This window comes from Chrysochloris asiatica, unplaced genomic scaffold, assembly GCF_000296735.1.
Source record: "Chrysochloris asiatica unplaced genomic scaffold, ChrAsi1.0 scaffold00102, whole genome shotgun sequence".
NCBI lineage: Eukaryota > Metazoa > Chordata > Mammalia > Afrosoricida > Chrysochloridae > Chrysochloris > Chrysochloris asiatica.
The window spans coordinates 9905333-9918636 of record NW_006408620.1 but is presented as its reverse complement, the minus strand read 5'-3'; the positions used below and the strand labels follow the sequence as shown (position 1 = coordinate 9918636).

The 13304-nt window shown below is 43.2% G+C and overlaps 1 protein-coding gene across 5 annotated transcripts in view; it reads left to right on the top strand.

Annotated features, from left to right (window-relative positions):
• Positions 1-13304, top strand: part of LOC102817285 (RNA binding protein fox-1 homolog 1-like) — a 481947-nt gene that overhangs the window by 415273 nt on the left and 53370 nt on the right. For 2 of the 5 annotated variants that reach the window (XM_006867232.1, XM_006867231.1), the window contains one exon: positions 8213-8252. The exons of the other annotated variants lie outside the window; for them this stretch is intronic. In XM_006867232.1, coding sequence (XP_006867294.1) covers positions 8213-8252 — 40 coding nt within the window. The remainder of the gene's footprint in view (positions 1-8212; positions 8253-13304) is intronic. 5 annotated transcript variants of the gene reach the window in all.

The following is a 13304-nucleotide window of genomic DNA, read 5'->3' as shown; positions in this document are numbered from 1 at the left end:
TGCATTCCTTCCATCTTCTTTTGATACTTTCTGCATCATTCAATAATTTGCCCAGAGAATCTTTCAATAACGAAAGTCGAAGCTTGAATTTTGTCTTCAGTTCCTCCAGCTTGAGAAATGCTGAGTGCGTTCTTCCTTTTTGGTTTTCTGATTCCAAATCTTTGCATATTTTATTATAGTATTTGGCTTTATCTTCTTGTGCTGATCTTTGAAATTTTCTGCTCAGCTCTTGTACCTCCTCATTACTTCCATTTGCTTTAGCATCTCTACACTGGAGAGCAAGTTTCAGTGTCTCTTCTGACATCCATTTTGACCTTTTCTTTCTTTTTTGTCTTCTTAATGACTGTTTGCTTTCTTCATGTATAATGTTCTTGATGTCATCCTACAAGTCTTCTGATATTTGGACTTTAGTGTTTAATGTCTTTATTTTCTCATATTTGCTTCTATTGTTAGGTGTCATCAAGTCAGTTTCAACTCACAGTGACCTTATGCACAACAGAACGAAACACTGCCCAGTCCTGCGCCATCCTCACAATTATTGTTAAACTTGAGCCCACTGCTGCTGCCACTGTACCAATCCATCTCATTGGTGGTCTTCCCCTTTTTCACAGACCCTCTACTTTACCTAGCCTGCATGATGTCCTCCTCCAAGGACTGGTCCTTCCTGATAATATGTTGGATGTAAGATAGACAAAGTCTCGCTATCCTTGCTTCTAAGGAGCACTCTGTACTTCTTCCAGCACAGATTTGTTTGTTCTTCTAGCGCTTCCTGGTACTTTTAATATTTTCCTTCCTAAAGCTCTAATTCTTAAAGAACTTTCAATGTAGTTTGTTGGTGTTTGCGGTGGCATTATTATGACTAATATGATCCAAGTGGTAGAGTAGATGTTCCTCACAGGGCAGAACTGCTTTGTAGGGTTGTTCGGGATGAAACCTTTATGGGAACAGATGTCCAGGTGTCTGTCTTAAGGATCCCCTGAGTGCATTCAAACCGTCAGCCTTTCAGTGAGCAGCTGAGAACTTAAGCTTTTCATCACCAGGGTTCCTTTGCATCTTGAACAAATAACTACAAGGAATCAAAATCAGCTTCACTCATCTCCATAATATTTTGCAAAATCCTCTCTAGTTTCTCATTTCCTTTTTATTGTGACTTCTTATTCAAAATTTTAGGTGGTATTAAAAGTTATCCAAAAAATCCTCTCAATTGAGTTTACTAGTGGAAAGTAATTCTTAACATTTGGGGGGCATGTACAGAGATGATTTTACAGATACCTTTAAAAATCTAACTTAAAATAGGTATTTTTCCTTAAAAAAAAACTTCTGTGCACACGTACACATACACACACAATTCAGTCACTTCATGAACCCACCAGATAACCATTCAAAAACAGATTTGAACTCATTAATTTTTTTAAGTTGTTGCCTTCCCTGTAGAGGGGGCAGTAGGGTTTGTTGTTGTTATTAAATATCATGGAGTGGGTTCCGACTCATAGCGACCCTGTACAGGGTTTCTAAGGCTGCAAATCTTTACGGGAGCAGAAAGCTTCATCTTTCTCCTACAGAACACCTGGTAGTTTTGAACTGCAGACCTTGAGGTTAGCAGTCTGATTTGTAACCACTACGCTACCAGAGCTCCTTGGCAGCAGAGTGTTGTTGTTGTTGTTGTTAAATGCCATCGAGTCGGGTCCGACCCATAGCGACCCTGTACAGGGTTTCCGAGGGTGTAAATCCTTACGGGAGTAGAAAACCTCATCTTTCTCCCGCGGAGCGACTGGTAGTTTCGAACCGCTGACCTTAAGGTTCGCAGCCCGATTCGCACTACGCTACAGTAGAACAGTTTAAAATAGACTTTGCCTCAAGCATCTATGTATGACTCTTTTATGTTAGGCCCTCCTGGGGTGGTGCTGTAAGATCAGCAGTGGACTCACTGGGCTGCAAACCACAAGGTCAGCAGTACAATCCCACCAGCTGCTCCTCAGAAACCGTATTCAGGGTTGCTAGGAGTCAGAACCGATTCAACATCACTTAACAACCACCACCATATTATATTACACAAGCAGATTGTGTAGTTTGTGGGCATCCTGTATATTCTTTCTCCTCTTTTATATAATTATTTTGAAGTGAACTCATTCACTCTCACGCAGACACCCCCTGCTGCACTCCTCCAAATATTTAACCACTGTTATTACTTTTCTAAGAAAATAAGATGCGTGTTCGTGTTAATGTTCTTGCAAAAGCATATTGCCATCCCAAAGTGATTGACAAGCCGGCTCATTATCTTTGCATGACGAGGCGGTATGCCTCGACATTAAAATGGGACTGCACCTGTTTAGCGTACGACCTGGGCACCTCCTCCTTCAGCTCATCTGTGATTCATATCTGTAGCTGCATACTGATCATGGAACTCTGAGTCCTTCCCCTCCATAGCTGATCTTTTCAGTGCTACTATTTCATTGGACCTTTAAGAAAATGCTAGTTTCCTTCTTGGAAAATAACATGAGACTTTGTAGTCCATGTAGGCCCAGCTGCTCTTTATGAAATAGTGTCTACAAGGCTGGACTTCTGTTTTGTCTCAGGTGTCTCCGTGGGACTTGACCTACTCATAGAACAATGGTTCCTAAAGTATGTAGTTCTTGGACCTAGAGTCCCTGGTATGCAAATGGTGAATGTGCTCAGCTGCTAACTAAAACTTTAGAGGTTCTTTTTCCAACATTATTAGCCATCAGAGTGCAGTTCTACCTTGATGCACGTGGGGGTCTCCATGCATTGGCAAACTGTCCAATGCATTTCTTACAAATGGTTGATATGCTTGGCCACCAACCAGAAGGTTGGGCATTTGACTTCACCCAGAGGTACCTTGGAAGAAAAGCCTGGTGACCTACATCTTAAAAAAATATATCAGCCACTGCAAACCTCACAGAGCACAGTTCTATTCTGACACGCATAGGGTCTTCCATTTGTCAGAACTGATTCCAAAGCTGCTGGTATATTTGTAGTCCTTGGATCAGCAGACTCAATCACCTATCACTTGTTAGATCTGCAAACTCTCTGCCCTGGCTTCCCTTCCTCATCTAGATCCATTGAAACAGACCCTCTGGACTTGGGGTCCAGCCACCAGTGTCTAAAAAAACCTCCAGCTGATTCCCATGTCAGCTCAACTTTGCCCACAGACTGCCTGCCAGAGTAGCTAAAAGTTTGGAAGTGGTTCTTCACTGCTTGGGCTAGAACCCTAGCATCGTTAATACTGAACTCTCTCAGTTTCCTCTCTAAAGAAGTGATAATAATATTATCCATCTCTTAATGGTATTAAGAGGATTAAATGAAATAATGAGCACGGAATTCTTAGACCAGGGACTGACACATGCTAATTGCTTTGTAAGTGTGAGTCCTGGCAGTAATTGTGTTTGGGCTTCAGCGAGAACCGTGCAGCGTGTTGGTAAACTGGCAAACCAAGCAGCTGCTTCCACTTCAGACTGCAAACAAGGATGGCCAGCTTGGCTTCATGGTTTTCATGGGATAATGAAGATGACTCACTCACCCTTTTGATCATTTCTCTCCAAATCATTCAGAAGTTGCACCAGGTGTAAACCAGCAGCATATACAGGTGGAGGCTATAATGTTATTAGGTGGTGCCATCAAGTTGGTTTAAACTCAGTGGGACCCCACGTGACTGCGTCGAGCTGCCCAATAAGGATTTCTTGTCTTTCATCTTTACAGGAATAGATTGCCAGCTCTTTCTGCTATGGAAATTGTGGGTGGGTTCAAACTGCTAACTTTGGGGTTAGCAGCCAAATGCTCAATACTTGTGCGACAACAGGGCTCCTTGTGGTTTATAATTGCAGCTAGAATTCCATTTTCCTTTATCTGCTGGGCCTCGGAACCTCCCACAAGTCCTCTTTCCCAGCCCTCCAAGGCCTCGAACCTCTTAGCAGTCTGTTCCGCTTGCATTCTGTCTTCTCTCCTTAGTGAATCCTTGAGGTTTCCATCATGTTCCCTCAGCCTTCCCTGAAAATGACTATCAGCCCTACTGCCTTCCATCCCACACTCAGAGTGGCTCTGTTCTTCTTTGGTGGTCCCATCACAGCTGCGATTTTACATTTTCCATGGCTTTGTAAGTGTGTTCCCCCAACTCCACCTTACTTATAAGCCCTGCGAGGTCAGGTTTAGTGGGTTGGCTTGCCCACGCTCCTGTCCGGGCTGTGGTGGACTGATTGGAGTATGCAGAGTAGTCACTCCATTGCTGTCTTGTTCATTCCTGGATTGCTTTCTGTTTGGACTCTTGGTGCACTTTTTGAACCCATTTCCCTCCTCGTCCTACTTGGAGCTAATGAAGAGTGACTCTCTCACATTTGGACACCTCCCCTTTCAAATATGGGCAGGATTCCCCCAACAGGTATCTAGTGAGTGTTTTATAGGGTTAGGCACTTAGTAGGGTCAAAGGATGATTTAGCTAGGGGATGCATACTTTTCAAGGCAAAATAAGTCTCATACATATAAGTACCTTTAAAAATAGGTATATTAAAAAAAAAAAAAAAAGATGCTGCTATTTACATGTTTACAGAAGGGAAAAGTACTCAGCTTTAAGTGGATGCAGATTAAAATTCAATGATGACACCCCCACACACACACAAAAAAAATCAAATCCACAGTTACTGAGTGGTTTCCAACTTTGAGCCACCCTATAGGACTAAGTGTGGTGCTGTGGGTTAATGCACCAGACTGCAAAGCCGTTTGAACTGCAAGGTTGGTGGTTCAAGCTCACCAGCTGCTCCTTGGAAACCCTGTGCAGGGTCACTATGGGTCAGAATTGACTTGACGGCACTCAACAACAACAACAACAACATAGGACAAAGTAGAACTGCTTCCTATTATTTCCAAGGCTGTGGATCTTTATGGGAGCAGACTGCCTCATCTCTCTCCCATGGAAAGGCTGTTGGATTTGAATAGCTGACCTTGCAGTTAGCAGCGCCATGCGTAACCCACTGCGCCACCAGGGCTCCAAGCTCATGGAGATGCTGAGGTTTCATAAGCATTACCTGGTCACATAGTCCATCCCTGAGCAACACAAGCAGCTAATGCACTCAGCTGCTAACAGACAACTGGGAGTTCTAGTTCACCCAGAAGTACCTCCGAATAAAGACCTGGTGATTGACTTCTGCAAACCCAGCCATTGAAAACAAGCTATACTGAAGATACACACGGGGTCACCATGGGCGGGAGTTGACATGACAGCCAATAGTAACATGCACGTTACTGGTCATTGTAACCACATTGTGTCAGTTAGTGACCTTTCCCTCCATTTACATAAGAGTAAACGAAGCTCAGGGACCAGGAAGACACACAGAGCATCTAGTTGGAGAGGCTGACACTTGACCCTGATACTCACAGGAACCTCATCTAAGGTGACTCTTCAATGGTGACCTGCTTTTGAGTGAGGATATTTGGGAAGAAAAAGAAGGGTGAGGGGACATTCTAAACACAAGATGCTGCCCCATGGCAGGGCAAGTTGAAAGATTGGAACCGAAGCTATTGTGATCCAGTTAAGCAATTCGTTCTAGGGTTCTGGGCTCAAACAAAATGTGTGGCTCCCCTGCATTTCATCAGAGCTGCTCCAAGCCTTGTTGGCAGAGGCTGACCCTGCCTCTGACCCCCAACAGACACTCTGTTTTTAAATTGGAAACGTTGAAAGAGAATTCAACGCAGAGCTCCCAACGCCCCACACCTCAACATCTTGGATTAGGACTTTCAGGCTGTTTGACAAAGGCTCTTGTGAACTGTAACCCTCTCAGATCAACATGAAAACAGCTGAAAGCTGTTCCTACCAACCTCCTTAGCGTGAGAAATCCCTGCCACCTTTTGAATGGTACTTGGGGTTTAGCCAATCGACTCTGAAAAGCCCTGTGGTGTTCTCCAGCAAACCAGTGTCACTGCTCTGTGATTTTGTGTGTGTGTGAATGTATGTGTTGTAAAGTGGCTTTTCTTGGCTCAATGCACTTGGCTTAAATGTGGGTCCACTCTGCTGCTGATATTTGTTGGCACCCTTTGGTGATCAAAGCCGCCTTGCTGCTATTAGAACCCTGGCTGCCTCAAGCACTGGGGCCCATTGGTCCTCTGCCACATTCATCAATCATCCGGAAACTCCATGGGAAGACGTCAGGGGAGGTTGTTAATAATGAACGCCAACCTTTGAAGAACATGCACTTAGAAAGGCACTGTTATATGCAAGATCGCCTGTGTGCTCTCCTGAAGCCCAGGGAGACTCACAGGATACGCACCATCCTCGTTAACCCCATCCTAATGTGGAAGGAATTTAAGTTCAGGGTCTGCGACCACGTGCTGTGAACTCTATGTCCTTCCTGCCTGACCCAAGGTGCACCGAGAAACTTCTGGAAAAGTTCAATGGCTTTTGTCTTTTTTTCTTTCCCCTACTGAGAATGCTTTTCTCTTTAGGATGATGGGCATACAGGTGGCGACCAGAGATTGGGCACTAGGCTTGCTGAGTCATAGTGTGGATTTTCCTGGTTTGGTAGTAATGTATGGACTACGAACACTATACACATGTACACAGATGTGCCAACACACATGTTTATCTACACACACACACATCTACACTTAGACACACAGGCAGAATGTATGTATAAACATGCAAATGTATGCATTCATATACAGACATGCACTAACATGCATACATGTTAGTGCATGTCTGTATATGAATGAATAGCCCTGGAGTGGCGCTATAGGATAAGCACTGAACCACAAGGTCAGTTTGAATCGCAAGGTTGGTGGTTCAAACTCACCATTTGCTCCTCAGAAACCCTATACAGGGTCACTATGAGTCGGAACCGACTTGACAGGATTTAACAACAACAATATGCATGCAATGAACCCTGGTGCAACAAGTAAGTGTTCACCTGCTGGCTGGAAAGCTTGGCAGTTCAAACCTACTCAGTGGCTCTTGTAAAGATGACAGTCAAAAACACCCTATGGGGAAGTTCTACACTGTCACATGGGATCATTATGATTCCACTTAGTGGCACACAGAAAACAAGAACAAACACATACATACAAGTATATTTTCTTGTACATACACACTATCACAGAACATGTGTATGCATTCATAGATATATTCCAACATGAATAGACATTTGTTGTTGTGAAGTGCTGTCAAGTCGATTCCGACTCATAGTGACCCTGTATAGGGTTTCCAAGGAGCAACTGGTGAGCTTGAACCACTGACCTTGCAGTTCAAATGACTTTGCAGTCTGACGCATTAGCCCACAGCACCACACACATACACACACACACACACACACACACATATACGAGGGAGCTTCAACAAAATTGTGGGGAAATTCCGTTATCTTTTAATTCAATTTCTCCATGAACTTTTTGAAGCTCCCCTCATACACAGATATCCACACACTCATGTTCACATATAATTGGAGCTATGCTCTTAAAATCCCTGTAAAAGACTTGTTGTTGTTGTTGTTAAGTACCATGGAGTCGATTCCAACTCATAGTGACCCTGCATAGGGTTTCCAAGGCTGCAAATCTTTACGGGAGCAGAAAGCCTCATCTTTCTCCTGTGGATCAGCTGGTAGTTTCGAACTGCCAACCTTGAGGTTAGCAGTCTGATTTGTAACCACTATGCTACCAGAGTTCCTTTCAAATTGCCCGATATACAAGCTTCAAGAAGTTCATGGAAAACTTTTGTTGTTTTTCAGCTTCATTTTCCCATGAACTTGTAGAACCCCTGCCTCCTATACTGAGGTACTGAGAGAAGTAAGAACAATTAAACCATTTGGGCAGTTCAGGTTTCCTGGCCCATATTTCTATCACCCATATCGGAAAAGCGCCAATCTACATACGTTTGGAAACAGTCTTTTAGGAAACGCTTGGGTTGAGTGAGTTTTGTGTTTGGACTGAATGCAAACTCAGACTTGTTGAGGCTCCCCAACCTGCCCAGGTCTCTGAAATTCAACCTCAGCCATCTGTGTTCTGGCAGGCCCTCCTGAGAAAGTGGGGTGCTGGGCCCCACAGCTCGAGACTCGGCCAACCCGGAAGCTCACCCTGATTTTCTCGGTGTCTCCAACCTTCCAAACCCGTGAGAAGATTCCTCTTGGGACTAGGCTGGCTACCACACAAGTTGCTCTGTCTGCATGGGGTAATGCACTAACATGGATGTTTTTCTTTGTGTGTACTACCCTTACAGTGTTGTTTACCAGGATGGATTTTATGGTGCAGATATTTATGTAAGTATTCATGAACGTGCATGTCATCTTTGTTTTCTACCAGAGCCATCCTTTTTACAAGTTTGCTGCGTATTTCTCGCCTGGGCGCTGTGTCTCAGGGCGGAAGACCTCCTGATCCTGGTGCTCACTGTGTACTGTTGAGTAGAGTAATCTACTCTTAGATCAATCACTGACACAAGACAGGTGAAACCCCATCACCTCCCTCCCTCTCACAAAAAAAATTTTTTTAATAATAATAAAAGAGGGCATTTCTTAGTGGCAAATTAAAGAACCCAGCTCAACGCATCAAAGACATTTTCTCTAAAGTGAAATAACATTATCTTGTGTATTTTTAGTGCAAAAGTTAGGTTAACAGCTGTAAAGAGTTACAAGGTATTTTCATGGCTAACGTTTTCCTCATCAGACATGTAATTATTTATTTATTACAGTAGCCTCAGAAACAGTCTCTCTAACTCTATTTCTTTCTCTGGGCTTGGAGAGTTTTTGGCAAGAAACATCTACTTTTAACAAAATTGGTGTGAACTTGAACATGCCTTCTTACTTTCTCCATTTCCTGAAAATGTTACCTGGCTTAGATTTATGGTATTAATTGGTACCCTTTTATTAAGCTTGCTGTCTTTAGAAAAGAGCAGGATTCCGCCCCCCTCACCCCCATCATAGAACCCATAACTAACCTCACGTTAGCTGACCTGAAGGTTAATGCTTCTCCTTCCTTCTGATGTCAATAGCATTGTTATACGAGAACATATGAGTAGGGTCAAACTGTGTAGAATAATTGGACAGCATTTTGCCGGGAGGGGGAGAATGTGTTTATTACAAGCAACCTCCAATAAGTTCAGTGACATCCTATCTGTTGTTCTATAGCTTCGGTAACAGAGAACAAGAAAGCCTTATTTCTGAGCAAATGGGTGTCATTTAGTGATCATTGAATTTCAAACGATAGTGATTTTGAGACGAAGAATGAATCCCCAGCCATGGTGGACTTAGATGCCTTCTACTTTCATTGAATCAAAGAACATTCCCTGTAATCTCAGGGTTTGTTTTTTCGATGCTTTGTTTTTAAATAATAAAACAAATGAGCAACCTGTTCACACTTGATTCACCCCCATGAACAGCTTTCTCTGTGTCATTACAGAGTCTGCTTTGGTGTTTCGGGTTCTAGTTCCTTCCCTTCTGAATCGTGAAACAGTGTGGGCAGGGCACACTGGAGCTAAGCCCCAGCCTTTGGTACCCAACTCTCTGAACCATCACTCCACACCCCTGTGTGGCCTGTGGGTATACGTGACAGATGGAGAACATTGGGACTCCAGTTGCCATAAGTTATTTTAGGGCATTAAAAAAAAAAAAAATTATTGAGAAAAGGAAGGGACAAAATGGAATGGAGAAATTGGAGGCTTCCAAACAAAACAAATCTACCTAAGGAAATTCTATCAACACCCACCCCAGAGAACAACCTGCGATGTTGTTGAATCTAGCTAAAAATAACAACAGAAGACTCAGATATGGCCTTTTGTTAATTGAGCACCTACTTTTCTGTACTTCTGTTTATTTGTAAACTGACACTCACTTGTTGACTTACTCATTTGTATTTTCCTCTGGATATTTCAAAAATCGGTGTCTTTTCCTATTCTCAAAGACTTTTGGATAGCAGTAGAAGTAGAAGCTACCTGAAGGCAGGTCCTTGTAGGATTCCACAAAAGAAGAGAATGAATCGACTAGTTAGAGTCATTGGCTCATTATGTTACCTGCCATCAAGTTGGATCCTGATATGGAGACGCCATGCACAAAGGGGTGGGACCATGGTGATCCGTAGGGTTTGTATTGGCTGATTTTAGCAGTCAATCATCAGGTCTTTCTTCCTAGTCTATCGTAGTCTAGAAGCTCCACAGAAACTTGTTCAGTGTCCTAGCAACACCCTGGCAGATGGGTGGTGGCTCCACATGTTGTATTATGATGGGGACTTGAACAAGGTCTCCTGGAAGGTCAGCATTATATCATTGTCTCCCAAGAATCTAACACAAACATAGAAGTGGGACATAGAAGAAGACAAATATGCCAGCATCTAGACTAAGGTAGTGGTTATCGGGGTTTGTCTAGTTGATTTTTGACTCCTGGTAACACTATGTGATGGAAGGAAACTGCCCCATCTTACTTCCTGAGCTGTCAGCTTTACCAGAGAAGATCACCAGGCCTTTCCTCAAACTGCCAGCCTGTCACTTAGTAATGAAGTGCTTAGCCATTGCACCATAAGGGCTTCTGTAGAAAGAGAGCTTCCATCCCAAGAAGAACGTCACACAAAAACCCCTGTATGCTTGTAGTTCCTTTAGGACCACAGTGAGCTGAGAGTTAACATGCCCACAGCTATCTACAACAAATACAACAAAACCATTTGTTTGTTAGCTTTTCAAGTTAAGAATCTTTGTTCTTTTTTTTAAGGTTTTTATTGTGGATTGAGTGCAAGCTTACAGGACAGATCATCAGTTTTACATTCCACAAATCATATACCTTGTTTCATTACAATGATTATAATCCCCTCCAACTGCCAGCTGCTCTGCAGGAGAAAGATGAGGCTTTCTGCTCCCATAAAGATTTACAGCCTCAGAAACCCTGTTCAGGGTTGCTATGGGTTGGAAACGACTCGACGGCACTTAACAACAACAACAACATGTACCATCAGTTAACAGTGTTTCTATTTATTTTAGTTCTCTCTTTTTTAAACACTCAGGCATATATACTAATTTCCACCACCAAAGGGCACATTCTGCAAGTCTGCCTCCTGGCTGCCATCTCTTAGTCCCTCTCTTCCCATGAATCTAGAGTCCTCGGCTGCTCCCCCTCTCCATGTCCCCATCTCTGTCTCCATCTCTGGTGTCGCTGCTTCTCTGGATAAGGTCTCGCATTCTGCTTGTGCTCTTCTCCCTACAACAAAAACTTTTAAACCACGAATTTTCTTTTTAAAATGTCACTGGGCCAAGGAGGAAGCACCTGACTTTGGTTACTGTGAGGGGGATAAGAGAAGAACATCGCAGATTCCACCCTGGTGGGGTATCAGCACAACTCAACTGGGACAGCCACCAGAACACAGCCCTTTTCTCTATGTCCTCCTCTGTCCTCCCTTGTTCTGCACCATGCCCCACTACCTTACACCTGATGTGGGAGCCTCCCCCCTCACCCAACATTTCCCAGTCAGAGGATTTCAAACAGCTTTATGCTTCCTGCAGTTGACAAGCCACAGCTTCCTGTCTAGAATCTCACGGACTTCTCAAAGAAGAGGCAGGTGGAGGGTCGAGGGAGAGATCATCAGAGATTTCCTGGAATTGCTAGAGGGAGTTAGGTTGTTAGGAGATGCCTGGAGGCAGAAAGGAAGGGAAAGAACAACCCAGCTTGTTAGGACTGAGTGCAGAGGAAAAGTCTCCTTACAGGAGCTGGGGCTAACAGAAGAACTGCTGCCTCTAATCACAGTGGAACTATTGAGGCAAAGTGTGCGCCACCATACAGCCAGGGTGATGTAGCAGAAGGAAGGGTAGTATAGGACCTTTCCTCACATTCTGGCTCCTGAGGACAAACATACACACACACACACACACACACACAGAGAGAGAGAGAGAGAGAGAGACACAGAGCTTTATTTTAAAGATAGGCATTTATAGGTGAGGACTTTAGAAATTCCATGGGAAAATTAAGTTATGTACAAAATTATCAGTTCTACAAGTTCACTATTATTTCTTTTAAATTAAAAAAAAAAATGTGTGTGCGAACGTGTGCAATCATATATATGAGACGGTTAGACAAGCTCATGGAAAATAGAACTGGAAAGACAGAAGGGGATTTTGCATACTTTTTGAAGTTTCCTTGTGGAATTTATACAAACACCGTAGCAACAGGGTCCCTGATAGTTCAGTAATTAAGCCCTTGGCTACTAACCAAAAGGCTGGCAGTTTGAATCCACCAAAAGGCACCTCAGAAGTGATCTGATTCCACAAATCAAACTGCCTGGTGAGTCTATTCTGAAGCACATGGACCCTGTAGGAGAGAGTAGAATGCCCCAACACTGTCATCTTTATGATGCCTAACTTCCACATCTTTCTTCCGTGAAACAGCTGGTGGGTTCAAACCACCAGCCTTTCAGTTAGCAGCTAAGTGCTTGACCACTGTGCCACCAGGGATCCTTCCATAAAGGGGACAGACTAGAAAGCCTTCTGGGGGTAGTTCTACTCCTATCACATGGGATTGTTGTGAGTCACAATAGATTTGACAGCATCCAACAACACAAGAAGACTAGCAATTCTACAAGGTCACTAGGAGATTTTAGTCACATACATTTAGATAAGTAGATTTTCATTGAAAAAATGAGCAAACCAGACCCATTGCCATCAAGTCCATGGTGACTCACACCAGCCCTGTGTAGGGTTTCTGAGACTGGACATGTTTACAGGAGCAGAAAGCCTCATCTTTCTTCCTCAGAGCCGCTGGGGAGTTTGAACCTTCGACATTGTGGGTAATAGCCCAGTACCAGGATGCCTTTTAATGAAAGAGTGGGTCAAATTAAAGAAAACAGTTAACAGTTAATACTAATATTTTTGAAATGTACTTATCACTATGAGCCAGAACCAACTTCACGACACATAACCACCACCACCACCACCACAGAAATTAAATATATTTAAATCTTTTGAAACACACACCTTTAAAAATAAAAATGTGTGAGAATGTGTATATATATATATCAAGTTAGTTCTGAACCCTAGCAACCCTGTATAGGGGTTTCCAAGGAGTAGAGTACCTGGTGTGTTTGAACTATTGACCTTGTGGTCTAGTATAGTATCCTGCAGCATACTTAGATATGTAAAAAGAGAGAGAGGGGAGAGAGAAAGAGTCAGTCAGTAAGTAAGTTAGTCCTGGCGTGGTGCTGTAATATAATGCTCTGGACTGCAAAGTTGATTTGAACCACAAGGCACAAGTTTGGTGGTTCAGACTCATGAGCCACTCCATAGAAACCCTATACAAGGTTGGTATGAGTCAAACCAATATATATATTGCATATGTATATGT